Source organism: Equus caballus, chromosome 11 (assembly GCF_041296265.1).
Source record: "Equus caballus isolate H_3958 breed thoroughbred chromosome 11, TB-T2T, whole genome shotgun sequence".
Classification (NCBI taxonomy): domain Eukaryota; kingdom Metazoa; phylum Chordata; class Mammalia; order Perissodactyla; family Equidae; genus Equus; species Equus caballus.
The window spans coordinates 6280853-6307689 of record NC_091694.1 but is presented as its reverse complement, the minus strand read 5'-3'; the positions used below and the strand labels follow the sequence as shown (position 1 = coordinate 6307689).

The 26837-nt window shown below is 56.3% G+C and overlaps 2 protein-coding genes across 6 annotated transcripts in view; one reads left to right on the top strand and one right to left on the bottom strand.

The window, feature by feature from the left end:
* ITGB4 (integrin subunit beta 4) overlaps positions 1-13240 on the top strand; it is a 30478-nt gene extending 17238 nt beyond the window's left edge. The window contains exons 25-41 of one of the 5 annotated variants that reach the window (XM_070226900.1): positions 63-242; positions 1088-1236; positions 3670-3874; positions 4652-4809; positions 5200-5380; positions 5535-5672; positions 7557-7739; positions 7826-7957; positions 9279-9497; positions 10111-10347; positions 10489-10647; positions 11063-11212; positions 11797-11985; positions 12069-12224; positions 12313-12477; positions 12569-12679; positions 12788-13240. In XM_070226900.1, coding sequence (XP_070083001.1) covers positions 63-242; positions 1088-1236; positions 3670-3874; positions 4652-4809; positions 5200-5380; positions 5535-5672; positions 7557-7739; positions 7826-7957; positions 9279-9497; positions 10111-10347; positions 10489-10647; positions 11063-11212; positions 11797-11985; positions 12069-12224; positions 12313-12477; positions 12569-12679; positions 12788-12927 — 2852 coding nt within the window. In that variant the 3' untranslated portion in view covers positions 12928-13240. Of the gene's footprint in view, positions 1-62; positions 243-1087; positions 1237-3669; positions 3875-4651; positions 4810-5199; positions 5381-5534; positions 5673-7556; positions 7740-7825; positions 7958-9278; positions 10016-10110; positions 10348-10488; positions 10648-11062; positions 11213-11796; positions 11986-12068; positions 12225-12312; positions 12478-12568; positions 12680-12787 lie in introns of all 5 variants that reach the window. The other 4 variants (XR_011423130.1, XM_023652002.2, XM_023652004.2 and 1 more) reach the window with 4 other exon arrangements.
* An 82-nt stretch (positions 13241-13322) lies between these two features.
* Positions 13323-19547, bottom strand: GALK1 (galactokinase 1). The gene is made up of 8 exons (XM_001492064.6): positions 19296-19547; positions 18173-18362; positions 17597-17716; positions 17261-17396; positions 16957-17138; positions 13864-14014; positions 13601-13763; positions 13323-13516 (listed from the first exon to the last, which is right to left on the bottom strand). The coding sequence occupies exons 1-8, from the start codon at positions 19458-19460 to the stop codon at positions 13445-13447; spliced, it is 1179 nt and encodes a 392-aa protein (XP_001492114.4). The 5' UTR covers positions 19461-19547; the 3' UTR covers positions 13323-13444.
* Positions 19548-26837: the final 7290 nt, after the last annotated feature.

The window sequence follows — 26837 nt, the reverse complement described above, 5'->3', positions numbered from 1 at the left end:
ATACCTCCCAGCCCTGTGTGACCCCCTGACCCACGTCTGACTGCCCCTCAACACCCACCCAGATGCCCGGGGCATGGTGGAGTTCCAGGAGGGTGTGGAGCTGGTGGACGTGCGGGTGCCCCTCTTCATCCGGCCTGAGGACGACGATGAGAAGCAGCTGCTGGTGGAGGCCATTGATGTGCCCGTGGGCACTGCCACCCTTGGCCGCCGCCTGGTAAACATCACCATCATCAAGGAGCAAGGTTGGTCAGGATGCGGGGAGCAGGGGAGCAAAAAGGGGGCCCTGGGGCCCCTTGTTCCTCCTGGTATCCACGTGGAAGTGGGGCCTGGCTGTGTGGCCTAGACAGGTCACTTAACCTCTGTGAGCCTTGGTTTCTCCATCTGTAAAATGGGTACCAGGCTCTCATGAGGGGTACGTGGCTGTACATCTCTGCACAGTGCCTGGTAGTAAGCACTCAATGCGGAAGCTTCTGTTATAATCATCACAGGGAGCTGGGTCCTCCTGGAGCTGTCCCCCATTCCTCCCCTGTTCTCTTCCTATGACCTTTGAACTTGGGGATTGAATGCGCCTCCCTAGGATGCCAGGACATCAGAGCAGGAAGGGAACTGGGGTTCATTTTGCCCAAAACCTATCTAGATGGGGAGGTGGGCAAGACATTGCACCATTGACATCCGAGTTGCCTTCCCTACCTGCTCCTTGGGGAACCCAGAGTTGTTGATAATGGTCCTTCCTGCATCCAGAGGGCCTGTTCTGGCCCCTGACCCCTCCCTTGCTGGCTTCAGTTCCCCAGGCCTTAGTCCTGCCTGCCCCAGCCCTCAGCCTCAGGGCCTCATCTCTGGTTCTGCCCCTGCCTGGCCTCCCTTCTCTGCCCTGACCCTTCCAAGATGTCAGTTGGACACTGTTCCAGCCGCCTCAACTTTTTCTGGGAGAATTTTCCATCCTTTTCCTCTGCCCTCCCAGGGAGCAGTGAGGGGAGGGGTGACAAGCAGACTCCTGGAGTCTGGGCTGGGCTGGGCCGGAGGGAGGGTGGGACTTGGGAAGGGACTGAGGCCAGGGCCCCCTGACCGGCGCCTGGGCTCCTTGCAGCCAGCGGGATAGTGTCCTTTGAGCAGCCCGAGTACTTGGTCAGCGGTGGGGAACAAGTAGCCCGCATTCCCGTCGTCCGGCGCATCTTGGACAATGGCAAGTCCCAGGTCTCCTACCGCACGCAGGACAACACAGCACAGGGCAACCGGGTAAGGCTCCATCACGGGGTCGAGGGCACATCCCCAGGGCCCAGTGGGGGCAGCACATTGCAACTACCTGAGTCCCTGGATGCTGGTGGTACCCCTGGCTGGCCTCTCAAGGACATGTCCACCTGCTCCCTGCAGCAGGGATGTCTTGCTCACCAAAAGTGTCAGGGTGAGGCCTGCCAGGGACTGAAACTGGGGACATTCCCTGACCATTTGTGTCTCCCTTCCAAGAACTCAGGATCCACCAAGGCAGCCAAACCCTTCATAGGGCAATGGACTCCCCCGTCTGCCCCAGCCCGGGGACTTTGGGCTTCTCGAGGTGGGATCGCAGGCCCCATGTCCCCAGACAGACTCCCCAACGGCTGTCACTGTTTACCTGGCAGGCCCTCCCAGGGCCAAGGCGCAGGAGCTGCCCTTCAGGGCAGGGAGAGCTGTGTGAGGGCCAGCGTCCCCTTATCACTGGGCCCCGGTCTCAGGGAGCAGCCAAATCCAGGTGGTGGATATGCTTGGTTTGGCTTACAGGTTTGCTTGTTTTCCTGAATTTATTACCAACATTTAAAAACTAAAAATATCCATATCAAAAATTCACTCAAGGCCGGCCCAGTGGCGCAGTGGTTAAGTGCGCACGTTCTGCTTCGGCGGCCTGGGGTTCGCTGGTTTGGATCCCAGGTGCAGACATGGCCCCACTTGGCAAGCTATGCTGTGGTAGGCATCCCTTGTATAAAGTAGAGGAAGATAGGCACAGATGTTAGCTCAGGGCCAGTCTTCCTCAGCAAAAAGAGGAGGATTGGCAGCAGTTAGCTCAGGGCTAATCTTCCTCAAAAAAAAAAATTCACTCAAAAATTAATAAAGTCTAGTTTCACTGGGCCCGCAGGCCCATTCAGCAAACACAAGGGAGCATGCGCTCTGTGGATCCCGGCAGCCCAGCCACATCCTAGTCCCCTTCACCTCTTTTGATTCATAGGAACAGTTCTCATTCCTGCTCCAATGCTCCCCATAAACATTCCACAGAAGAATCTGTACCTCCGTAATTCATTCATATGCCCTGTTATACAACAGATTCTGGCTATCCTGTTATGCTTTCATAAAGATGCTTTAGTATTTAATTACTTTTTTAAACATTTTTATTATTTCCCAACTTTATTTTGAAAAACTTCAAACCTACAGGAAAATGGAAAGACTAATAAAATTAGCACCACTTCCCCTTTACATAGATTCACTGATGGTTCATCTTTGCTGTCTTTCCCTCTTTCTGTACAAATAGAGGTAAACATGCACGCACAGTATGCAGATGTGGATCTCTCTATAGATATGTATCTCTACATCTATAACTGTAGGGGCAAAGGGACAGAGAGTTGTGCTGTGTTTATTTTTGTTTGCTGAACTTTTCAAAGTAAGTCGTAGACTCTTGTAGACCCAAACCCTTCTGCAGGCCCCTGCTAAGAACGAGGTCATTCTACACAACTACAACATAATTCCCAAACTTGAGAAACTTCCCATTGTACTAGTACCTAATAAATAGTCCATATTCAGATCTCCGCGTGTTCATATGTCCCAACAATGTCCTTTATAGCTTCCCCCCCTTCAATCCAGGAACCGATCACAGATCTGGCATTTGCATTTTGTTGTCATGTGGCTTTAGCCTCCTTTAATTTAGAATAATCCCTCAGCTTTGTCTTTCGTGACTTTGACGTTTTTGAAGCGTCCGCCCCTTGACTCCTGCTTTTCTTACACCTGCTGTCTCACTTTCTGGGTTTTCCAGCACATGAGTTTGTCTCCCCGGAGCCCGGAATTGAAATGTTAGTTTGAAGCGCCACCTAGTGGTCTTGTGTGAGAAGGACCCTCCCCACACCCCCGTTAGTTGATCCACCCCACACAGGTACACAGTCCTCCAGGGACATCAGGAAAGCTCTGGGGCATTGAAAGAAGAAAGCTGGAGCTGATGGAAGCGCCCCACCCACCAGGAGCCTGGGCCTGGCAGGATCCCCAACTTCAGAGCCACAGTGTTGGGGGGCAGTTCCTCCCTCCCTGGGTGGGGCCTGCAAATCTCAGCTCCCCCAGGGCTGAGCCTGCCTGTGTGGACTGTCCGTATCTGCCATGCATCCCTGTCTCTCTCTGTGCCCTGGTTCAAATCCTGGCTCCACTACAGCTACCTGGGTGAACTTGGGCACATTTCCTCGCCTCTGTGTGCCTCAGTTTCCCCATCTATATGGGGACAGTAATATCTCAATCTCACACTGCTGTGAGGAGTGAATGAGCTAATATTTGTAAAGTGCTTGATGCACAGGAGGTGTTGTATAAACGTGAGCCATTTCGTGTCCACGTGGGACAGCCCGGATGTGATGGTCTCTGCAGTGTCCCCGAGGTTGGGGTGGAGCGTGTGGGCATGACGTGTCCCCCAGGCCTGCTCTGACCCTGACCCCTTCCCACTCCCAGGACTACATCCCTGTGGAGGGCGAGCTGCTGTTCCAGCCTGGGGAGACGTGGAAGGAGCTGCAGGTGAAGCTTCTGGAGCTACAGGAGATGGACTCCCTCTTGCGGGGCCGCCAGACCCGCCACTTCCACATCCAACTCAGCAACCCCAAGTTTGGGGCTCGACTGGGCCAGCCCCACTCAGCAACTGTCATCATTGGGGACCCAGGTGGGCAGAGGCTGGGGTCAGCTTAAGCAGGTTAAGGAGGGCTGGGGGCCTCTCAACTAAGGCTGTCAGTCTTAGGAAGTAAAAATATGGGACGCCCACTTAAATTTTATTTCAGATAAACAACAAAGACATTTGTAGTATAGGTGTGTCCCATGCCGTATTTGGGATCTACTTATCCTAAAAAAGTATTTGTTGTTTATTGAAATTCTGGTTTAACTAAGCATCCTGCATGATATCTGGCAACCCTACTCTCAACCAGAGAGGCTGGGGTCATGTGGCCACCCCGCCTGCTGGAGACGCTGTGAATCGCACCATTGGGCCATAACCCTTTTGTGTCTGCCTCAGTTCCAACTAAAATGCAGGTGTTCCCGGAAGGGGTGAAACAGTTAGTTCTTATTGGTCCTTAGCCTCCAGTCTGGTGGAGTCTGGGAGCCCACCCCCAGAGGAGGCTTTTGGGGAAGATGGGAGAAGAGAGTGGAGGAGCAATGTGACATTCCCTTGGCTACCAAGGGAGAAAGAGAGGAAGACGAGATCCCTCCTCCTTCTCATTCCTGCAGAGACCCTCCTGGGCCCCCAACCAAGCTTGGCAGGATGTCCTCTGGGGCACCAATGAGGGTAGCAGCCCTGGGTTGGGGGGCGAGTTTCAGTTGGGTGCTGTGGGAGGAGTCTTGGGTGTTTGACTGAGTCTCTGGTGCCCCCTGGTGGTGAGGGTGGGTTCCTGCCCCCTCAAAGAGTGGGTGTCTGAGCTGGCTGCCCTGTGAACTTCACCCTCTACAGATGAACTGGACCGAAACTTAATAAGCCAGACAGTGTCCTCACCCCCACCCCCCCGTGGTGACCTGGGTGCCCCACAAAACCCCAATGCCAAGGCTGCTGGGTCGCGGAAGATCCACTTCAACTGGTTGCCGCCTCCTGGCAAGCCGACAGGTTACAGGGTAAGGTAGGGGCGATGAGGGAGGTGGATGGAGAGGCCTGGCAGCCACTAGAGAGGTGGGCTGCCCGAGGCCAGAGGGCGCCTGAGGGAGAAGAGAGGGCATGCTTGGCCCCGCTGGGTCCAAGCACAAGTAGACAGGGGGAACCCGCGTCTGTGCAAGGGGAGCCTTCAGATGTCTGCCCTCCTTCCTGGAATGTGGCCCCTCCCCTGCCTGGAGACACTGCCCTCGCTGCCCCAGCCCTGCTGTGTGAACCTGGCAGGTCATCAACCGAACATCAATCAGTGTCTCATCTCTGCAAAGGGGACAATAAGGGCAGGGAGGGGTCAACAGAGGGATGAGCGGCTCTGGTGCTTGCCACCCCCCACTGACCAGCCCCTCCCCTGGGAGCAGGTGAAGTACTGGATCCAGGGTGACTCCGAGTTGGAAGCCCACCTGCTCGACAGCAAGGTGCCCTCGGTGGAGCTCACCAATCTGTACCCGTATTGCGACTACGAGATGAAAGTGTGCGCCTACGGAGCGCAGGGCGAGGGCCCCTACAGCTCCCTGGTGTCCTGCCGCACCCACCAGGAAGGTGAGGGCTCGCATGTCCATCCGTCTGTCTGTCCCCTAGCCACTCTGATGCCAGCATCCCAGTCCTGCCCCGTGCCACCCTCCCCTAAGTCCTCCTGGAACTCCACCCTCCCTCTGCCACTGACGTCTCTCTTCCTGCATATCCCGTTCCCCAGTACCCAGCGAGCCAGGGCGTCTGGCCTTCAACGTTGTCTCCTCCACGGTGACCCAGCTGAGCTGGGCTGAGCCGGCTGAGACCAATGGCGAGATCACAGCCTATGAAGTCTGCTATGGCCTGGTCAACGAGGACAACCGTAAGGATCTGGACCCCTCCTTCTGCCCCCAGGGAAGGGGAGGGGGCAAAGAGCAGGAGGGAGGTCACATCCTCCTAGTCAGTGGATGAGGCCCCTGGTGGCCTGAGGCATCATTAGGTTTGTGGTCAGGTTTGGGCTGGTTGCACTCGAAGGCCAAACCCAGAAGCTCCCAGGGCGGGTGGGGATGGAAGCCTGAGATTATATATGCACTGCACGGTGGGGTCACAGTTCCAGGGGTGCCTTCCCATACAAGTAAGCAAAGTGGCTCATTTTTACACGGTTCTCTTAAGGCCAGAGAACAGTCGCCAGATTTAGCAAATAAAAACAGAGCTCACCCTCAATTTCAGATAAACATCTTTTTTAGTACATTTCATGCAAATTTTATCTGGCAGCCCTAGGCCAGAGCACCTGGCAGAACTGTTATTTCTTCCCAGTCCTAGAAGGGAGGCGACCCCTGTCAATTGTTGAGATGAGCGAGTATCTGAGGGATATTGGGCCCACCTCTCCTGATGCAGGGGCCTTCTCCTTGAGCCTCACCTCTGCTTGGTCAGTCCCAGGGATGGAGAGCTCACCACCCCCATATGACCTGTGGACCCTAAGGTGGGTCAGGCTCAGCACGCCCAGGTGGCCCAACAGGGCAGAGGGCAGCAGATGGCTCTGGGCATCAGGCTCGTCGCTCTTCACTGTCCAGGCAGATCAGGCACAACCTTAGCAGCTGCATCACGTTCTTGGCTCATTCTGAGTTTATACCACCTAGTCCACCCACGGACCTCTGTCAGGAAGTCTCCTCTGACCTTAACTTTAATCCCAAGAGTGACAGGAACCCAGTTCATCCCTGATGGCTTCAGCTCATGGCTTCAGCCTGCTGAGGCCTCGGCTGTGTCAGGGAATGTCCCGGGCTGCCCTCCTGGCCCAGGAGCCTCAGCATGTTGGTGTGGGCCCTCTTCCCTTCTCCCACAAGCTGAAAGAGATGCAAAGGGTGGGCCACAGGCAGCTCCCACCTCGGCAGTTAGAGACCTCACCCAGGCTGACAGGCCTGTCAACCAACTCCTTTGAGCACAGTTGTTTGCTGGGGTGGACATCAAGCTTATCATTGTCCAGAACCTTCCTTTGGACCTTTGGAAAGTGGGACATTTTCTGGTCTCTCAGAAGTCTTCCAACATGGCGGGCCCCATCTTGTCATATCCAGGCCTCCGTGCTGTAACTCGCTCAGAGCAGCCGGGAGGTCTCTTCCACCTTTCTCCCAGAGCTGCATGCCCACCGTTCTAGGTGTGAGTGGAAGAGAGCTGCTCAGCCTCTGCTCTCTGCTCTCGTGACACCCAGCGGCCCTCTTGCATAAGCTCCATTCCACCCTTACACCCTTAGCTCTCACCAGCCTCAGGCTGTCCTGAAGTGTAGCTTCCCCGAGCCTGCCTCTCTCCTCCTATCCCAGCCCATGTGACCACAGGGCAGCCATGGTGCGTGTTCGCAGGTCTCCACCCTCGCTTTCTCTGCAGAGCATTTGGGGTTTGGTCGTGGACAGTGAGGCACAGGTGGTAAGAGTGCCCTCGCCTCTGGAGCGAGCCTCATGTGGAGGCACCTTGGACACCGGACCGTTGATCAATTGGTAGAGGCAACAATGGGGCCAACTTGAGTCTAGTCCTGGCTCTGCCACTCAACTTAGCGAAGAGCCCTTTGGAGAGTTGGTGACACTTCTCTCAACCAGTCACGCCCCAGTTCTCAGGGCCTGGCAGCTGCAGGAGCTCAACAGTGCTCGCTCCCTCCCTTGTTCCCTGAACACCCTGGGTGCCCTTCAAGGGCTATGTGACAGTCCTGCTGCACAGAGGCAGGACCGGAACCAGGTTGGAACCAGGGTGACCCCTCTGAAGTGCCCTCCATACCCAGGACCCATCGGGCCCATGAAGAAGGTGCTGGTGGACAGCCCGAAGAAGCGGACGCTGCTCATTGAGAACCTGCGGGAGTCCCAGCCGTACCGCTACACCGTGAAGGCACGCAACGGGGCAGGCTGGGGGCCCGAGCGGGAGGCCATCATCAACCTGGCCACCCAGCCCAAGCGGCCCATGTCCAGTGAGTGGTGGGTGGGGAGGCACAGGGCAGACGGGAGGACAGGAGGCCAAGGCTGGGGCCCTGGCTCACACCTCCCATCCCTGCAGTCCCCATCATCCCAGACATCCCCATTGTGGACGCCCAGAGTGGGGAAGACTATGAAAGCTTCCTCATGTACAGTGATGACGTTCTACGCTCCCCGGCTGGCAGCCAGAGGCCCAGCGTCTCCGACGACACTGGTGAGTGGGCCTGGGATCCCCGAGAGGAAGGTGAGGGTCCTGTGTAGGGAGTGGGGCTGTCACTGGTGTCCAGGGAGGGCAAAGGGGCCAGTGACTGCTGGGCATGGAGGTCAAGACGAGAAGTCCCCTCTCAGCCCCAGACAAACACCTGTGGAGCCTACACTTCGGCAGGCACCATGCTGGCACTGGGTACAGAGGGGACAAAACTGACGTGGCCCACATGCAATCGTGTGCACATCTGTGTATGAAGGCAGACAGACAGACGTGTGCTAGGGGGCAAATGCACACAGGCTCATGCAAGTGTGCACAGGCTCATGCAAGTGTGCATGGGCTCATGCACATGGGACCACGTAGAAACAACTTTGCAACTAGAAGGCTCACAAGCTGTGCCATGGGGTCAGGACACTCAGGCTGCCTCCTGGGGACAGGGCTGTGTGGGGAGGCGGGCATGGCCCTGGAGTCCCAGAGCAGCCAGCTTGTTGGGGTCCACAAGGCAGTGTCTCCCAACCACTGGTCCTGCTCCTCCTCCCTCCTTGATTCCCTGCACAATGTGGTGCAAAGTGCCCTCAGCTGGGACTCCTGGCTACTCAGTTTTTGCTCTGGCTCCACTGTGGGAATTCAGATGAATTGCTTACCCTCTCTCTGCCTCAGTTTTCTGATCTGTAAAATGGGATGTGAATCACACAATGCCATGAGTGAAAATCCTCCAGGGCACTTTTGTCATCTGTATTTTCTTCCATCCTTACCTATGCCAGACTCCGCCCCCCCCCCCCCCCCAACGCCCCCATCCCCGGGAGCACACACCTGGCCCCACGGGGCTGAGCTTGGGCTTAAGGAAACCAAGCCCAAGGGGCCTGAGGGTTTTGAGGGTCTGAGATAAAGAGCAGCTGGTTTGAAGCAGGTGCCCCAGCTACACTACCTGTGAAGCACTCTGGCTTCTGGAACTGTCCGTGGGAGGCAGGCAGGGGAGAGAATACTCTCTCCATTACACAGACGGGAAACTGAGGCACAGAGCGGGGAGACCTCAGAGCTGGTGAGACCCAGGGCAACCCCTGGTCTCCTGGCTGGTCCCGGGTCTTTCCTCACCAGCGGCGGCCAGGCTGCACTCGCGCACCCGGAGTACTCTTCTTCCGCCGCGCGGGCGAGGGTCTGGCCTGTCGCCGGGCTGCCCGTCCTTGTGGTGCACCCCCCCCACACCCTCGGACCCAGAGCCCGAGGCCTGGGCCCCGCCGCGGCCGCCCGCCCGCCTCCGCCCCGCCGGGCCCCTCCGCAGCCGCCCGCGCCCGCCGGCGGTGCCAACGCGCCCTTCGTTGTTCCCAAGGCGGCGGCTGGAAGTTCGAGCCCCTGCTGGGGGAGGAGCTGGACCTGCGGCGCGTCACGTGGCGGCTGCCCCCGGAGCTCATCCCGCGCCTGTCGGCCAGCAGCGGGCGCTCCTCCGACGCCGCCGAGCCGGCCCGCGGGCCCCCGGACGACAGCGCCGACGGGGGCGCTGCGGGCGCGGGCGGGGAGGGCGGCGGCGCCGCGCCCGGGCCCCCCGGAGGTGACCGGCCCTGCCGGGCGCGCCCCGACCCCGCACCCGCCGAGGCGCGCTCGTTCGCTGCCTCAGGGCCCCGCCTGAGCCCGCCGCGGCCGGGCTGCCAGCTAAGGCCCCCTGTGCGCCGGGGGACGGGCGACTGCGCCGAGGCAGACCCCCAGGGCCCAGGGACCCCAGGGCAGGCGTTTGGACTCCCCACAGCTGGACTGCCCCCAAGGCATCCAACTTCGGCAGTCTGCTGTATCCAGGGAGCAGGCCCTGCTGTCCACGCAGACCTCTCAGAGGCCTCTGGAAACAGGATGGCAGGCGTTTGGGCTCTCCCCAGGGTGGGGCTGCCTGCAGGGGCAGTAAGTCTCCCCGCTGGGGTCAGCTGTGCTCAGATTGTCCACAGTGGTATCTGGCCAGGCCAGACAACACGGGCTGCAGAAGTCTCTGTGGCTCCTTGGACTCCTCCAAGGACACTGAGCCTCTGTCCCTGGTGGGCCAGGGGAGACTGGCTGTATTTATGCCAAGGCCCCCAGAGGGTAGGTAATCCCGGGAATTCCCAGGGCCGCAGCCTGCCCCGTGGGGCTCCAGGTCTGGTGCAGGCCTGGCCAAGTGACCCTGTTCTCCCCTGCAGAGCACCTGGTGAACGGGCGGATGGACTTTGCCTACCCGGGCAGCGCCAACTCCCTGCACAGGATGACCGTGGCCAACGCCGCCTACGGCACCCACCTGAGCCCACACCTGCCCCACCGTGTGCTGAGCACGTCCTCCACCCTTACTCGGGACTACCACTCGCTGACCCGCACGGAACACTCACACACGGCCACCCTGCCCAGGGACTACTCCACTCTCACCTCCCTCTCCTCCCACAGTGAGTGCCCGGCCTCTCCAGTTAACCCCTCCTCTCTTCCAGCTCCTGGAGGCTTGGGCTGCTGGCCTGCTGCCCCCCACTGCCCATCCTCCAACACACACACACTTCCTGCCCCCTCACTCTTGTTTTGTCCTGCCCTAGGCCTCCCTCCCATCTGGGAACACGGGAGGAGCAGGCTTCCGCTGTCCTGGGCCCTGGGGTCCCGGAGTCGGGCTCAGATGAAGGGGTTCCCCCATTCCAGGGACTCACGAGACTCTATAATCCTGGCTGGGCAGCCAGCAGCGCCCTCTTGGGGCCCAGGTAGTACAGGAGTGGCCATCCACAGCTGTCATGCTCCATCCATCATCCACCCACCCATTGCAGCCACTGCCCATGCCCACGGCCTCACCCTCCATTCCATCCACATCAGTGCTGGTGCCTAACACAGCCTCTGCCCTTCTAGGGGTGTCGGGCTGGGGCTGGGGCAGGAGAGGGGCCAGGCCAGCTGAGGAGGGGTGGGGGCTGGCGGACTCATGGTGCTCGCCCTCTCTTGGCACAGGCAGGGCTGACACCCACTCTGAGGAGGTACTGGGTGGCCTGGACAGGGTGTTGCAGGGTGAGCGAGCTGCCTGGCCAGTGGTCAGTGTAGACGTGACAGCTGAGGGACGTCAGGGGGTAGAACTAGGACTCTTACCCAGGGACCCGACACAGGCTAACTGTGGCTTCCTGTCTCCAGGCTCCCGCTTGGCTGCGGGCGTGCCCAACACACCCACCCGCCTGGTGTTCTCAGCCCTGGGACCCACGTCTCTGAAAGTGAGCTGGCAGGAGCCGCAGTGTGACCAGGCGCTGCAGGGCTACAGCGTGGAGTACCAGCTGCTGAATGGCGGTGAGGCACGGCTGCTGTTGGGCTCAGGGGTGCAGCCTTGCAAGGCCTGTTCCCACAGTGAGACAAACAGGGGTACCCAGCTGTGTCAAGAATCCACCCAAGTCCCTTGACCACTAATGCCCCTACCAGTTTTTCTGAGCGGGGCTCTCACTTCCTTGTTCCTCACTGCCCTTCACTGCCTCCTCTCTTCTGAGTTCCCATCCATCAACCTGGGCCTTTCTCCAGGTCGTTCCCTCTGCTAGGTTTTGCCTAACAAGGCCTCACTGGCCTACGGAGCACCTGGGGCCTCTGCTGGCCCATGAGATGCCTTTGTGGGCATCGGGAAGTGGCACTTCTCTGGGCAGACACACTCGCAGCAGCATGACCTGGCCCCCAAACAGCCATTTCAGGCTCCACTCATCCCTTGCATAGTGTATAACCTGCACCACTAACCATACCATAGCAGGCTGACCCCACGTGTACGCAAACCACAGCTAATGCTGGGTGAGTGATGACCAGGTTTTGGCGGCAGCCTAGGGGAGGGGCAGGATCAGGCCAAGAGTGGGAATAATGCTGCTCCACTGTCTGCCCCCACCCCGACCCAGGCGAGCTGCATCGTCTCAACATCCCCAACCCCAGCCAGACCTCCGTGGTGGTGGAAGACCTTCTGCCCAACCATTCGTACGTGTTCCGCGTGCGAGCCCAGAGCCAGGAAGGCTGGGGCCCAGAGCGTGAAGGTGTCATCACCATTGAGTCACAGGTGCACCCCCAGAGCCCACTCTGCCCCCTGCCAGGTGAGTTGCTTCCCCCACCCCCATGGCTGCCCCCACCATGTCCCCCACCACACACACCGACACTCGTCCTCTGCTGCCCCCAGGCTCCACCTTCACTTTGAGCACACCCAGTGCCCCAGGCCCACTGGTGTTCACTGCCCTGAGCCCAGACTCACTGCAGCTGAGCTGGGAGCGGCCACGGAGGCCCGACGGGGACATCCTCGGTTACCTGGTGACCTGTGAGATGGCCCACGGAGGAGGTGCTGCCCACCCCAGGGTCAGGGGTGGCCAGGGGAGGAGTAGAGAGGGAGCCACAGAGGCTAAAGTAAAGGCATATTCCCTGCCCAGAGCCAGCTACCACGTTCCTGGTGGATGGCGACAGCCCTGAGAGCCGGCTGACCGTGCCAGGCCTCAGTGAGAACGTGCCCTACAAGTTCAAGGTGCAAGCCAAGACCACTCAAGGCTTCGGGCCAGAGCGTGAGGGTATCATCACCATCGAGTCCCAGGACGGAGGTAGGGCACCTGGTCCCTTCTCACTCCACCCCTTCTCTGACCACACCTTCTCCTGGCCCCATCCCCTGACTAGCCCATCTGCCCACTCCAGGCCCCTTCCCACAGCTGGGCAGCCACTCCGGGCTTTTCCAACACCCACTGCCAGGCGAGTACAGCAGTATCACTACCACCCACACCAGCACCATCGAACCCTTCCTGCTGGGTAAGTTGCCAGGTGGGGGCTCCTGGCTCTCCCAGGGGAGCACAGAGCTAACAGCGGAAAAGAGGTAGGGACCCAGGTAGGGTCCTCCAACGCCTCTTCCCCCTGCAGATGGCTTGACCCTGGGGTCCCAGCATCTGGAAGCAGGTGGCTCCCTCACCCGGCATGTGACCCAGGAGTTTGTGAGCCGGACGCTGACCACCAGTGGAACACTCAGCACCCAGGTGGACCAACAATTCTTCCAGACCTGAGCCCCCCACCCCAACCTAGCAGTGTCCTGGAACCTGGGCCCCTACGCTACCTCCCCTCCCTGGTGCTGCCTCAGCTACTCCATCCTTGGACCCTTGCTGGCCCAGCCCACCTGCATGCTGATCACAGGACTAGCGCCTCTGGCCACAGAGTAGGTGCAGGTGTCCTTGGAGGCATGAAGGGGGCAGAGGTCCCGGAAGGCTCTTCTAGCACCCCCCACTCCCCGGGCCCAAGCCCATTTGTAACCAAAGAGCTGGGACCAGCATGACAAGGACCCAACTTTGTTCTACACTTAATAAAAGATTTGCTACCGCTTGGCTTTGCCCTGTCCATTCCCCCGGGCCCTGCCCAGAGCAGGGGAGCAGATCTGACACCCACCTCTAGAGGCACGCAGCCATCACGATCGGAGGCACAAGTTTATTGAGCACCCAGCTGCAGAGGGCAGGCCCCAGATGCAAGCAGCTTTGTGACCTGCCCCTGGCAGGCCCTGTGTACCATGTGCCATCCTAGGGGAGCACCTCACAAGTGCAGCACCTTGGCACCGTCGGCCGCCTGGGAGAGGTAGAAGGTGGCGGTACCGCTATACTGCTCCTGTGGGAGAGATGCAGGGGGTCTCAGCACAGCAGGGCCCCGGGAACCCATTTCTCCCCACCCCAGGCTCTGGTGCTTGCCCACCTGTATGTGCTGCATCGCTTGGGATGCAGTGGAGGCCTCTAGCAGGGTCACCGTGCAGCCACCAAAGCCGCCACCCGTCATGCGGCTGCCATAAACCCCGGGCGCAGATAGTGCGGCCTCCACCAGCTGGTCCAGCTCCGGACAGCTCACCTCGTAGTCATCCCTACAGAGAGGATATAGGAGGAGGTGGGCCTGGGATGGGCCCCACCCAGTCCTGGGGACAGCCTGTGCCTGGGAGGTGCCAGGTACCCAGGGGGCCTCACCTGAGTGAGTGATGACTCTCCACCATGAGGCGGCCGAAGGCTCTGTAGTCTCCACGGCTCAGGGCAGCCGCTGCCTGGGCCGTGCGCCGGATCTCACCCACCACGTGCCGTGCCCGCCGGTACCCCTCCTTGCTCACCAGCTCTCTGCCAGCTGAGGAGGAAAGGGGGTCAGCAGACTTGCCACCCAGTGCTTCTGGGCCCCTGCAGACGTGGGGGAGGGGGAACCAAGGCTCCAGGACGGTGGGAGGCAGTCTAAGGTGTGGGAGGGAAGCCTCCAGCTCTTTCTGTGGAAGCTGTAGGTAGAACCTTGGGTTGGTAACAGCTTTCAGAGCCTCTTCGACTGTAAAATAGGGCACCTGTGTCATTTGGGTGCAGCGAGGATGGAGCGAGCTAACACGCGGAGAGCTCCCAGCAGAGTGCCTGGCACGCAGTGGGTGCTCAGTAAACAGCAGTTTAAGTCACAGACTCTTGGTGCTTCCAAGGTGAGTGGGACACAATGCTGCCTTCAAGAGGCCACGATAGAACACGAGAGAGAAGAAATCCTGCTGATGTTTATGCCAGAGCAACAGTGGAGACTCCAAGGGCTGGGGCTCCAGAGTTGGAAGGGAAGAGCCCAGGTGAAGATCAGGCGGCAGGGCACAGGGCACACCAGGGGACCAGCAGGCCGCCCCACTGGCTAACGCCGAGCAGGGAGAGCAAGCCGAGTCAGGGGACTTCACTACTTAATTCTGTGTGCCACAGAGGTTTTGGAGCAGGGGAGGGACAGAACTGAGCTCTAAGAGACAAAAGTGACTGCCATGGGCAGAGGGCCCAGGCTGGGAGAAGCAGGCACCAGCAGCCCAGCCGGAAGCTGTTATGCAGTCAGAGACCTATGAGGGCCCTGACTGGGAGAGGAAGAAAAAGAGGGGACAGAGGTCAGAGACCAGAGTGGGAGGGGGAGAGTGCGGACTGAGAGGTGACTCTGAGGTTTCACACAGGAGTGAAAAGGGTGAGGAAATAACAGACAAGGGGAAGTCAAGAGGAGGAGCCTGTGGGGGAGGAAGGATAGTGAGTTCCATCGTGGGTCAGGTGAAGGCTGTAGAACCCCAGGTGGAAATGGGGGGCTGCAGGCGGCAGAGCAAGGGGCTCCAACCTGAGTCCTTAGTGGAGCGGTGGCGGCTGGTGGTGTGCACTGAGGACAAAGCCTGGGGCGGGCTGGGGCAGAGACACAGGACTGTGAACAAGCAGATCCGCCGACTGAGGGGGAGGGGAGGACGATTCACAGGTTTATGTGGGGACTCTAGGAGAGTTGTTACGGCAGGTGTCCTGGGAGGGGAACAGGAAGACTTGGAGGATTAAGAAACGTGTGGAGGGACCGGCCCGGCGGCATGGTGGTTAAGTTCGTGTGCTCTGCTCCCGAGGCCCAGGGTTCGAAGGTTCTGATCCCAGGCACGGACTTAGCACCACTCGTCAGGCCATGCTGTGGTGACATTCTACATAAAATAGAGGAAGACTGGCACAGATGTTAGCTCAGGGCCAATCTCCCTCACACACACACACACAAAAATGTGAGTGGAGGGCCACCCTGGTGGCGCAGCGGTTAAGTTCGCATGTTCCGCTTCTTGGCGGCCCGGCTTCACAGGTTTGGATCCTGGGTGCAGACATGGCACTGCCTGGCAAAAGCCATGTTATGGTAGGTGTCCCACGTATAAAGTAGAGGAAGATGGGCATGGATGTTAGCTCAGGGCCAGTCTTCTCAACAAAAAGAGGAGGATTGGCAGCAGATGTTAGCTCAGGGCTAATATTCCTCAAAAAAATAAATAAAAAATAAAAAAGTGAGTGAAGATGAGAAAATGGGGGTGATGAACATTAGGTACTTTTCCAAGAGGACTGGGGCAGGGGAAGGAGAATCTATTTTAGGAGGGAAGAAAACTGGGTGTTTCAAAGCAGAAGGGGAGGAGCCATGCAGAGGACAGGAAGGGCCAAGGGGTGAGAGAGTGGGTGGGCTGCCAGAACAGGACTCTGGAGAAAGCCGAGGGGAGCACTGTTCCTGAGGTAGAGGGAGCCCCCCAGGAGTGGCACGGAAGGGCTGCAGTGGAGAAGCGCGACAGCCAAAGTGTTCAAGTATGAAAACCTCAGCCAAGGCCACCTGCATAGAGCAGGCAGGGCAGGTCTGAAAGTGACAGTTCACCAAGGAGGAGGACAGGATGGCCCCTTGGGGTTGGCCAGTGTCCCTGAAACGGGCATACTCATACTGCCAGGGAGGGCGCAACTCCCAGTGCCAGCGGCAGGGGCCCATGGTTCAGCACGTGGGCTGTGGGGCTAATCCGCCTGGGTTCGAGTCTCAGCACTGCCGCTTACCAGAGATTCCCCACCAAAAAAATGAGACTAATAACAGTGTCTGCTCTAGAGAGTTGTGAGAGAATTAAAGGATTTAATATTTATATGACCTTCAAACTGTGAAACAGACTACCTTCCTGGGCATGTGTACCAGGAACCTTAAAAATGTGTGTATCTCTTGATTCTGTAATCTTACTCCTAAGAATCTAATCCTAAGAAAATAACAAGAGAATGCAGACAAAGACGTACGTATAAAAATGCTCATCACATGTTTAGGTGTGACACCCAGAAAATGGTTAGGTAAGTTATGCTGCACCCGTATGCTGAGATACATATTATAGAGTTTTAAAAAGCCATGTTGATGATGGGCCTTTGACGGTATAGGAAAGGGTTCTGAGATAAGGTTAAGTAAAAAAAGGGCAAACGACAATATTACATATACTCAACTTTGAAAATACAGATGTAGAAAAACACTAGAAGGAAATATGTTAAAATGCCAATGGTGACTATCTCTGGGTACTGGCCTCATAGCTTAATATGTTTTTCTTTGTACTTTTCTACATTTTCCACAGTGGAAACGTAATTCTCATATTAGAAAGAACAATATTGAGATTTCGAGCAGCCCTGCTGAGGTTGGAGCCCTAGGTCAGCAGGGTCAGGGGGAATGGGCAGAGGCCTGGCGATGAGGGTGTTCAGTGGGGTCAAGGCCATACTGAGGGCCCGGCAGCCCCCGCAGGGTGCCCAGAGAGCTCTCAGTACCCAGCCAGCTCTCACCCTCCAGCTCCTCCAGCTGCACCTCCCGAAGGCTCTCCTTGCCCAGAGCCCGGGCCACTTCCTCACACTGGCGCCGCCGCAGGGGGTACTCGCTGGAGCCTAGTGAGTGGCGGACGTTGGAGTTGGTGATGAGCACGGCCAACTTGGGGTCCGACAGCGGCACCAGGCTTGTCTCCAGGGACCTGGGGTGGAGTTGGAGTGAGGAGATGACAAGGCCAAGTGTCTGCTTGCCAGGCCAGGCAGTGGGCATGCTCCACCCAGAAGCTCCTGATTATGATACAAGGGTACAAGGGGAGCCCCTGACCTGCAGTCAATGAGCAGCGCGTGGCCTTTCTGCCCCAGCAGTGCGATGAGCTGGTCCATGATGCCACAGGGCACCCCTGCGAAGCTGTGCTCGGCCCGCTGACACACCTGGGCCCGGGCAGCTACTGCCCCCGAGTCTGCGGCACAGGGTGAGGTGGGAAGGCTGGGGCCCAGGACAGGGCACAAGGGGTGGGCAATTGGGAGCATCAGTAGCTCCAGTGACCCTCCAGGGAGATTCCCCACCTCCCTCCTGAAGCCACAGTAGGGGAAAAAGCTCTGACCACAAGGAGACTTCAGGGAAGGAGGGCTGGGTTCGGGGCTGGGGTCTGGGAGATACCTGGGCAGAGCTGCTGCAGGAAGGTGTACGTGGCTACCTCCAGGGATGCCGAGCTGGAGAGCCCACCCCCCAGGGGCACTGAGCTGACCACCACTGCACTGAAGCCAGGGAGGGGGGCAGCTGCAGGAGAAAGAATGGGTGATGGTAAGATGGGCCACCTGGGAGGATGGGCACAGCAAGGGCATGTATTTTGGCTGAAGGGAGGCAACTGCCTGGGAGCTGCTTCCAGGGATGTGTCTCAATTGTTAGAGGCCACCGGTTTGCTGGGCCAAGGGCCCCGCCACCCTCCATCCTCTACCCTGGGGTTCCTGGGACACAGTCTTCCTAGTTCTCCTCCTGGTTTAGGGGTCTGGAGGCCAAAGGCAGGGTTTCAATCCTGGCTCCTCCAATCATGAAACAGACAAGCCAGGGCAAGTTCTGGAACCTCTTGAGGCATCAGTTTCCTCATCTGTACAGTGGGGATGCTCTACCCTGCAAGCCTACCCCACAGTGGACTAGATGAGCTAATGAGCTCTGCGGCTGAGAGGTGGCACTCCTGGTACCAGCATGAACGTGACCCAGGCCTGGGCCCCATACCTGGGTAGTGCTGAATCACTCCCTTGACATAGTTGGCCCAGCGAGGGGTCCCGGGCTCCAGCGAACGCTGGGCTGTGGGCAGTGGAAACTGCAGTCGCCGGGGCTCATCAGCATCCTCAGAAGTGGTGAGGAGGGAGACAAGCCCATCTGCCCGGGGACTGCCCACCAGCACGGTCAGAAGCTCCAGGGCCTGGCAGGAGAGACGGGAGTACGCAAAGCTTCCTCCAGCCGAGGGATGGATGCGGCCCCTCCCACACTAAGGTTCTGAGCGACGAGGGGCCTTGGACAGACAGAGAGGTGGCCTCTAGGCTCAACATGAAGGGAACGGGGTGTGTCTCAGGGAAGGGCCTGAGTGCTGAGGGGGCCCTGAGGACTTGGTCCCTGCCCCCTGGGTCTTCAGGGGCGGTGAAACCAGTGCAACAGGAATGCCGACCTGGACTCTGCCCTCAGTATAGGCTCCCAGCTGTGGGGCAAAGGAGAGAGAGAGCTCAAAAGGAAAACAGAATCAGAGGCCTCTCCATTTTGGAGTGGCCTCAGGTGTGCTGTACTCACGTGCCAAGCAGCACCGTGGGGTAGAAAGAGCCCCCGGCTGAAAGCTGAGTGGCCTGACTCTAGTGGCAGGCCCACCAAGAACCAGCTGTGTGATCTCCAGCAGATCACTAGCCCTCTCTGGGCCTCAGTTTCCTCCACCGTAAATTGAACGGGCTAGGCCTGAAGGCTTAAGTGTAGTTCCTCCCGTCTGCGTTGGGTCCCCATGGGGGCCAGAGCCTGAAGCGCCCCCTTTTGCATGTTACAAGGGGGCCCCACATTTTGAGGTGGCTCCCAGGGTGATGACAAGGATCAGCAGTCCAGAGGGCGGGCTGGAGCGAAGAGGCGAAGGCACACCCCCTCCCAGCCTACTTCCTCGCGGATTCCGGGCCTCCTCCCTTCCAACATGGGAAATGCCCGGTCCCGGGGTCTCTCCCACGTGCTCCCCCAAACTCGGAGGTGGCTAAAGGTCGGTGCGGCCGGCCCAGCAGTCCACGCGGGGAGAAGGCGCCTCCCCGCGCCCCTGAGGCCCACCCTTCCGGCGGGGCGGCCGAGGCCGCAGCAGAGGGTTGGGGCTCCCCGCCCAGCCCCTCACCATGGGCAGCACCAGGCCCTGGTTGTAGTCCGTGTGCTCCCCGATGAGGTTCACGCGGCCCGGCGCCGACACGGCCAGCTCGGGCTCGGCCCCGAACTCCTCCCGGAAGGCTCTCCGGGCCTCGGCCAGCAGCTCCCCGGCCTGGGGCTGTCTCGAAGCGGCCATAACTCTTGCCTTGCTGCTCCCGGGCTCTGCCGCTCGACCCGGCGCAGCCCAGGCGGCGCGGGATGCTCGGGGCGGGGCGGCGCGCGGGCGGGGCGCATTCTTGCTCGCACCGCCCCCAGCCCCGGCCGCGCCTCCCCCGCCCTTGCCTCGCGTGCAGCTCGGTCCCGTCCACCTGCTGGGCGCGCGGGGCTCCCACCCCCGGCGGGCGGCGGGCTTCGGGACAGACCGCTGGGCGCCCACTCCAGTGGGTATGGCCCTCAGTGGTATTGGCCTGACTGAGAGGTCTGAGCTGCCCTTCCCTGGGCCTGGTTTCCCTCTCTGTGCGTGCACACACCCACCCACCCAGCCACCCACCGATGGAGCTGGCAACCAGCAGACCTGGGTTTCCCAAAGGGATCCCCTAGATCCTAGAGTCCTCCAGCTGTGCGAGGTCACCAGCCCCTGATCGAGGGTCTCTAAGAGGGTGGCCTGGCACTCAGTGTAAATAGGGATAGGAAAGCCACGTTTGGTGGTGACCAGAGAGTCACTTTCTACAGGCTCCTTTCCTAGGATGGACCTGCTGCCACAGTTCCTGGAAATGGAGACCCGAAGAAGAGGGCAATGGACAGCAGTGGACCCAGCCTCTCCTCCAAGGACCTGCCATAGCTGCCAAGGGAGGTTGGGCTGTGGGCCCTGACAGGCACTTCCTCAGCCTGGAGCCTTGGTCCCAGAGGCATGGTCTGGTGCCCAGAGTCTGAGACTCATCACCTCCTCTCTCATTAGCCTGTGTCCTAAACCTTCAAGCTGGTCTCAACCCCTGCCTGGATGCCTGTCCACAGCTGTCCATCCTACATGAAACCTTGGAGCAGAAATGCTGAAATGTAAGCAGCCATTTGAGATTAGGCTGGGGACTTTGTGAAGAGTTGTGGCCAGGGACGTAGCTTGGGGTCTGCTCAGGGGTTTGCCCAAAGAGTGGAGAACTGCAGTCAAAAGGCAGCTCTGAAAACTCCTAGAAATAAACATAAGGGTAAATCTTTATGAGCTTGGCTTAGGCAGTGTTTTGGGGGTTTTTTTTTTTGTCTTTTTTTGGTCTTATCTAGAGACTTCAACATACTTTCAAATCCCTCCTAGAACTGCATGTTGTTTTTTTTTTTGAGGAAGATTAGCCCTGAGCTAATATCTGCTGTCAATCCTCCTCTTTTTGCTGAGGAAGACTGGCCCTGACCTAACACCATGCCCATCTTCCTCTACTTTATATGTGGGACGCCTACCACAGCATAGCTTGCTAAGCGGTGCCATGTCCGCACCCAGGATCCAAACCGGCGAACCCCTGGCTGCCAAAGCGGAACGTGCGAACTTAACCACTGCGCCACCGGGCCAGCCCAGGCAGTGGTTTTTTTAGATGTGACACCAAAAGCACAAGCAACAAAAGAAAAATAGATAAATTGTACTTTATGGAAATAAAATAGTTTTGTGCCTCAAAGGACACTATGAAGAAAGTGAAAAGATGACCCACAGAATGGGAAAAAATATTTTCAAATCATATATTTAAGGGACTTGTATCAAGAATATATAGGGGGCCGGCCCCGTGGCCAAGTGGTTGAGTTCACACACTCTGCTTCGACAGCCCAGGGTTTCGCCAGTTCGGATCCTGGGCGCAGACAGGGCACCGCTCATCAATCAGTGCTGAGGCGGCGTCCCACACGCCACAGCTAGAATGATCCACAACTAAAACACACAACTGTATACTGGGGGGCTTTTGGGGAGAAGAAGGAAAAATAAAAAAATTAAAATTAAAAATCTTTAAAAAAGAATATATAAAGAACTCTTACAACACAACAGTAAAAAAGACTGATAACTCAATTTAAAAGTGGGCAAAATATTTGAACAGGCATTTCCCCAAAGAAGATAAACAAACGGCCATTAAGCACATGAAAAGATGCTCGATATCATTAGTCATTAGGGGAATGCAATTCAAAACCACAACTACTACTTCACACCCACTAGGATGGCTAAAATAAAAAAGACAGACAATAACAAGTGTGGGTGAGGATGTGGTGAAATCAGAACCCGCATGCACTGCTGGTGGGAATGTAAAACAGTTAAGCGGTTCCACCAAAAGTGAAACAGAGAGTTATATGCCCCAGCAATTTCCCTCCTAAGTATATACTCAAGAGAATTGAAAACATATGCCTACACAAAATCTTGTACATTAATGTTCATAGCAGCGCTCTTCACGTTAGCCAAAAGGTGGAAACAACCCAAAGGGATAAATGGATAAACAGAATGTGGCATACCCATACCATGAATTTTATCCAGCCATAAAAAGAATGAAGTACTGATCCACGCTAGAACATGGGTGAGCCTTGAAAACATTATGGTAAATGAAGGAAGCCAGTCATGAAAGACCACAAATTGCATGATTCCATCTATATGAAATGTCCACAATAGGCAAATCTGTATATTAATAGTATATTAATAAAATAATATAATATATTAATAAAATAATTAATTAATTAACATGAATAAAATAGTATATTAATAAAAAATATATTAATGGTTGCATACGGCTGAGGGAAATTCAAGGATAGGAGGATGGTAGCTGGGGATCCTGAGTTCTCTCTGTGGTTAGGAAAGTGTTCTAAAACTGTGGTGAAGGTTGCACATGTCTGTGAATATACTAAAATCATTGAATTGTATACTTTGAATGAGTGAACTGTATGTATGTGTAGTATATCTCAATAAAGCTGTTTAAAAAAAAACCATTGGGCCGGCCTGGTGGTGCAGCGGTTAAGTGTGCACATTCTGCTTCTCGGCGGCCCAGGGTTTGCCAGTTCGGATCCCGGGTATGGACACAGCACTGCTTGGCAAAAGCCATACTGTGGTAGGCGTCCCATGTATAAAGTAGAGGAAGATGGGCATGGATGTTAGGTCAGGGCCAGTCTTCCTCAGCAAAAAGAGGAGGATTGGCAGTAGTTAGCTCAGGGCTAATCTTTCTAAAAAAAAAAAAAAAAAAAAAAAACAGTGGGAATAAATACAATTCCAAATTTCATGTGATAGCCTACTCCTTTTGAGCACTCCTCAGTAAAGCATTTTTTGGCATAGGCAAATCAAAACAAGACAAAACAATGAGTGGCCCTAGGAACTGGTTGAAATGGAATTAAACTCACGAACCATGCCTCCCAGCAGAGCGCCACTCAGTCTGGGTAACACTGAGCAAAGCAACCCCTTCTCTATAAATCCTTTACCCACCTCAGCTTTGACATCCAACATTCCTGAACCCAAATCTTTGCTCTTATATTGTGTGATCTCAGGCAGATGACTGGACCTCTCTGAACCTCAGTTTCTCGTCTGTCAAATGGGGCTAGTGACTCCTCCCCGACAGACTGTCACAGAAGGAACTGAATGAGGGAATCTTCATTGAGTGCCCAGCCCAGCACCTGGCACTTAGTAAGCACAGAATAAATGTTTGCTGTTATCATCAGTCATCCATTAATTCAGCAGACGTTGTCGGGCTCGCCTGCGTGCGGCTGGCCAGATAAAAGCCTTGCTCTCATGCTCTGGTTGGGAGGCAGTCACAATCTGGCCCCTCCGACTGAGATAAGTGCTCTGACAGGGGAGTAAAGTGCTTTTTGAGTAAGAAGAGAGAGGAGGAATCCTGACCACTGCAAAGCCCGCATCCTTGTTTTGTTATTTTCCTTGTTTCATTTTGATTGAAAACACATCCATTCGACTCATCTTCCTCTTTTGTATTGTTTCAGTTGTTCTTGGAGAACTGGGATTTGATCTAAGAGAAAGTGCTCCTGTTTGCTCAAGATGGACTCTGAAACATTGATTTTATTTAGGAGACGTGTTTACTGTCAGTTTTTGAACCTCATCTATCATGTCACATGAAATTTGTTCAGAAAGAAGCCTGCCTCTGACCTTTGACCCTCCCTCCCATTTCTTGGCTAGATGTCACAGGATTGGGGGGGGGGGTGGCACCTTAATGGGGACACTGCAACCCAAGGTCTGTCCTCTGCTCTGCTGGCCAAAAAACTTGTGTCAGCACAGCCAGAGCCAACTATTACATAGGACTGAGGTGTCATGATAGAATTCCCAGTAATATCCATCACAAGGACTTACTATCCAGTGGGGGGAATACCACCCATGCCAGCCAGGTGCCCGGTGGCCTAGGCAGGCCTAGAGGTCACCAAGGCACGTTTATCTAGGCCATGGTGCAACCTGGCCCACTACTGACGACAGGTGCTCCAGAGGTGCCTCTTGTCTTCCAGAATATGCAACTGTCGGGTGCCCAGTCCTTAGTCCTTGGGCCCTCCCTGCTGGACTCAGTCTTTCTTCATGTGTTGAAGGTCTGTATGCTCCATGCAGCTCTGGCTCCTCCATTACAGTCATAGCCTGGTTCCCTGATGACACTTGGGTCCACATCTCCCAAGCTAGTATCTGCAGACATGGTCTCTGAAAATGTCTGCTCTCAGCAGATGGCCCAACCTCTCACCCATTCTGGGAGGTTCTTTTTGTTGTTGTTCCCAGAGGGTTAACCTATCTCCTGATTTGGGCCCCCTCCGCCCTTCTGTAATATGAATGATAGCAGCGTCTATACTATTGATAATACTAAAATCAAGCTTGTGGTAAGCATATCAGGGCTGATACATAGCCCAAAGAGCAGTACTGGTTGTTTACTACTAGCGTCTGTTCTGATTGGTTAGTACTCTTGACTTCTGCTGTCAAATATTTTTAAAGTCACCAGACTGCACAGATTATTTCATTAAATCCTTGCAAGCCTATTGGTAGCTACTTTTTTATTCTCGTTTTACAGATGAGGAAAAGAAGCACAGATGTGTTAAGGAACTCATTCTAGTGGGAGAGCTGGGCCTTGAACTTCGGTCTGTTTGACCCTGAGCCCGTTCTGTCAGGTACCACTCTGTTCCCATGAGCTTCCTGACCTATTGCGACTTCTGCTTACCGAAGTGTGAAGATCTAAAGCTCACCTCTTAGTGAGGGACAGAAGGGGCAGCTGCTCTCCTAGGCCACTGGAGCCCCAGTTCCTACGTGGAACACACCCAATTTGGAAGCCAGGCCAGTAACCAAAACTCTTGGGAACTAGACTGGCTCTTTACCCGGACGCCAAGAGCAGATCCAGTCAGCTGTGCTGCGGGGCTGCCAGGGTCACTCGGGTTGGTCAGCAAACATGCTTGGAGCCTCTGCTGAGTGCCAGGCATGACTCCAGAGGCAGACAAGACTCAGGCCCTGCCCTCAGAGCACCAGGAGCTTCCTGTCCCTCCCTGGCCTCAGCTGCCCCTGCTAAGAGAGGCCAGCTTCAGGCCTTGTCTTTATTTGGTGCCCCCACCATGTCCCTGAAGTTCCTGCCCTCTAGGGCATCCATCTTATAGTCCCCCATAATCTGCAATTTGCAGATGGAAAAACTGAGACTCAGAAGCCTTGCACAATGTGTCCAAAGTAACCAAACTAAGGAGTAGAAAAGTGAAGCGAAACAAAGATTTGAAGCTCTTGCTCTCTATTACAACAGACGTACCACTAAGGAACTGACTTCCACCAATTATGAGCATTAAAGCTGGAGAAACGATGACACTGCCAAAAGGTTAATGCAATTACATACTGGAGTGAACTGTCCTAACCCAGGAAGTGGTCGGCTACCCAGGATGGAAGGACCCTTGCTTTGTCATTTGGTTTTCCAACTAATACTTGCTGTCCATCAGTCCATCACTTATGGAGCCAAGCCATCAACATGTTTTGAGTGCCTGACATCTGCCAGGCTGTCCTCAGAGCTGGAGATACAGTGATGACTAAGACAGACGAGACCCCTGGCCTCATGAAGCTTATGTTGTACATGCTGTATTAGTTTTCTGTCACTGTGCAACAAATTACCACAAATGTAGCAGTTTAAAACAACACCCATTTAGAGCATATAGTCCTTTAGGTCAGAAGTCTGGACAGAATTGGCCAGAGTCCCTGCTTACAGCCAAAATCAAGGTGTCAGCCATCTGTGCTCTTCTCGGGAGAGAAGATTCCACTTCCCGGTTCCTTCAGGTTGTTTGCAGAATTGAGCTCCTTGTGGCTGTGGAACTGAGGTGCTGCCTGCTGGGGCCCTCTCTCAGCTCCTTAAGGTTCCTCACTTTCCTTCTCTCATGGCTCCCCTCCATCTTCAAACCATTAATGGCACCTCCAGTCCTTCTCATGCTTTGAATCACTCTGGCTTTCCCTTCTGCCACCAGCCAGAGAGCACTCTCTGCTCTTTTAAAGGGTTCCTGTGATTACATTAGACCCACTTGGATAATCTCCCTTTACTTATAGCGTAATCATGGGAATGTTATCTCACCATTGACAACCACTCTGTCAATGGCCGGGGAGCAAATTCAGACTCACAAGATGCAGCTGACAGATCAGGACCACGACCATGTCCTTCTGTGCCTTGCATTGGGTGCTGCAGCTGGCCCAGGCCTCCAGGCCCCGAGGGTGGGTAGGAGGACTGAGACTGGCCAAAAGCAGGTGCTAGTGAGGTAGAGGCCTGCAGGCTGCAGCAGGAGCCTCAGGCCGGTGATGCCTGGCCTTGGACCCAACCCCATCCTGTCCCCTCTGCTGACATTTTTGGCTCAGCGCTAGGCAGTAAGGAGCTTATGAGAAAGGCCCTGAGGCCCAGTATGTCCAAAAGAGAGGGTGGGAAGGGAGCAGGGTTTAATGGAGCCCACCTCCACAGGGACGAGTGCAGTTCTTCACACCCTTCAGTAAAAGGCCCTGCCCTGAGCCTGCAGCCTACAGGCCTCTCCTGCCCAGAGCCCTTCTTCTCACTGGAACTGCTGGTGTCTGAGACGGACTTCTCCTTTCTGCCCACCTTCCACTCCACTGTGTATATTCCCAGAACTCCAGCTTTCTGAACCAGAGTGGGCAGCCGTCAGAGATAAGACCCCAGACCCTGGTTGCCCAACTACGCCCCTCTGCACCCCTTTCCAGTTCATGTATGGCCTTTTGGCCCCGTCAGGAACCGCAGCCTCACTGAAGCCCCCTCTCCTTGCTTCTCTGGTGGGGAGGTGACTGCAGAACCTCTTAACTTCCTCCATAGGGAAGGGCGGCAGAGTAGGTGGGGGGGGGGGGAGGGTGGAGTGTCTTCTGCTCGGGGCAGAAAGCTAAGACGTGCTGCTCCTGGGTGTGCCTGACCGAGGATTTGGGCCCCTGCTGGACACTGGGCATGGTGCACAGGTAAGGGCACCAGGACAGGGTGGGGGCACATCACATAGAAGTCCCATTACTCTGCTTGGAATGAGAGTGGTATCTGGATGGGATCCCTTACTGTCAGGGGCCACTGGGCAGTCAGCAGGACCACAGGGAGCAGGCACCCGAGGAAGGAGGACATCCGCCTCTGGCTCCTCCTCACAGAAC

What these genes read in the sequence shown, in the direction of transcription:
- GALK1 (XM_001492064.6), bottom strand. Translation starts at nt 19,460, where the DNA reads ATGGCCGCTTCGAGACAGCCCCAGGCCGGGGAGCTGCTGGCCGAGGCC. An exon ending in GCGCTGCTCATTGACTGCAG is followed by an intron (nt 17,139 to 17,260) that starts GTCAGGGGCTCC and finishes ACTCCACCCCAG; the next exon opens with GTCCCTGGAGACAAGCCTGG. An exon ending in GAGAGTCATCACTCACTCAG is followed by an intron (nt 13,764 to 13,863) that starts GTGAGGCCCCCT and finishes TCCTCTCTGTAG; the next exon opens with GGATGACTACGAGGTGAGCT.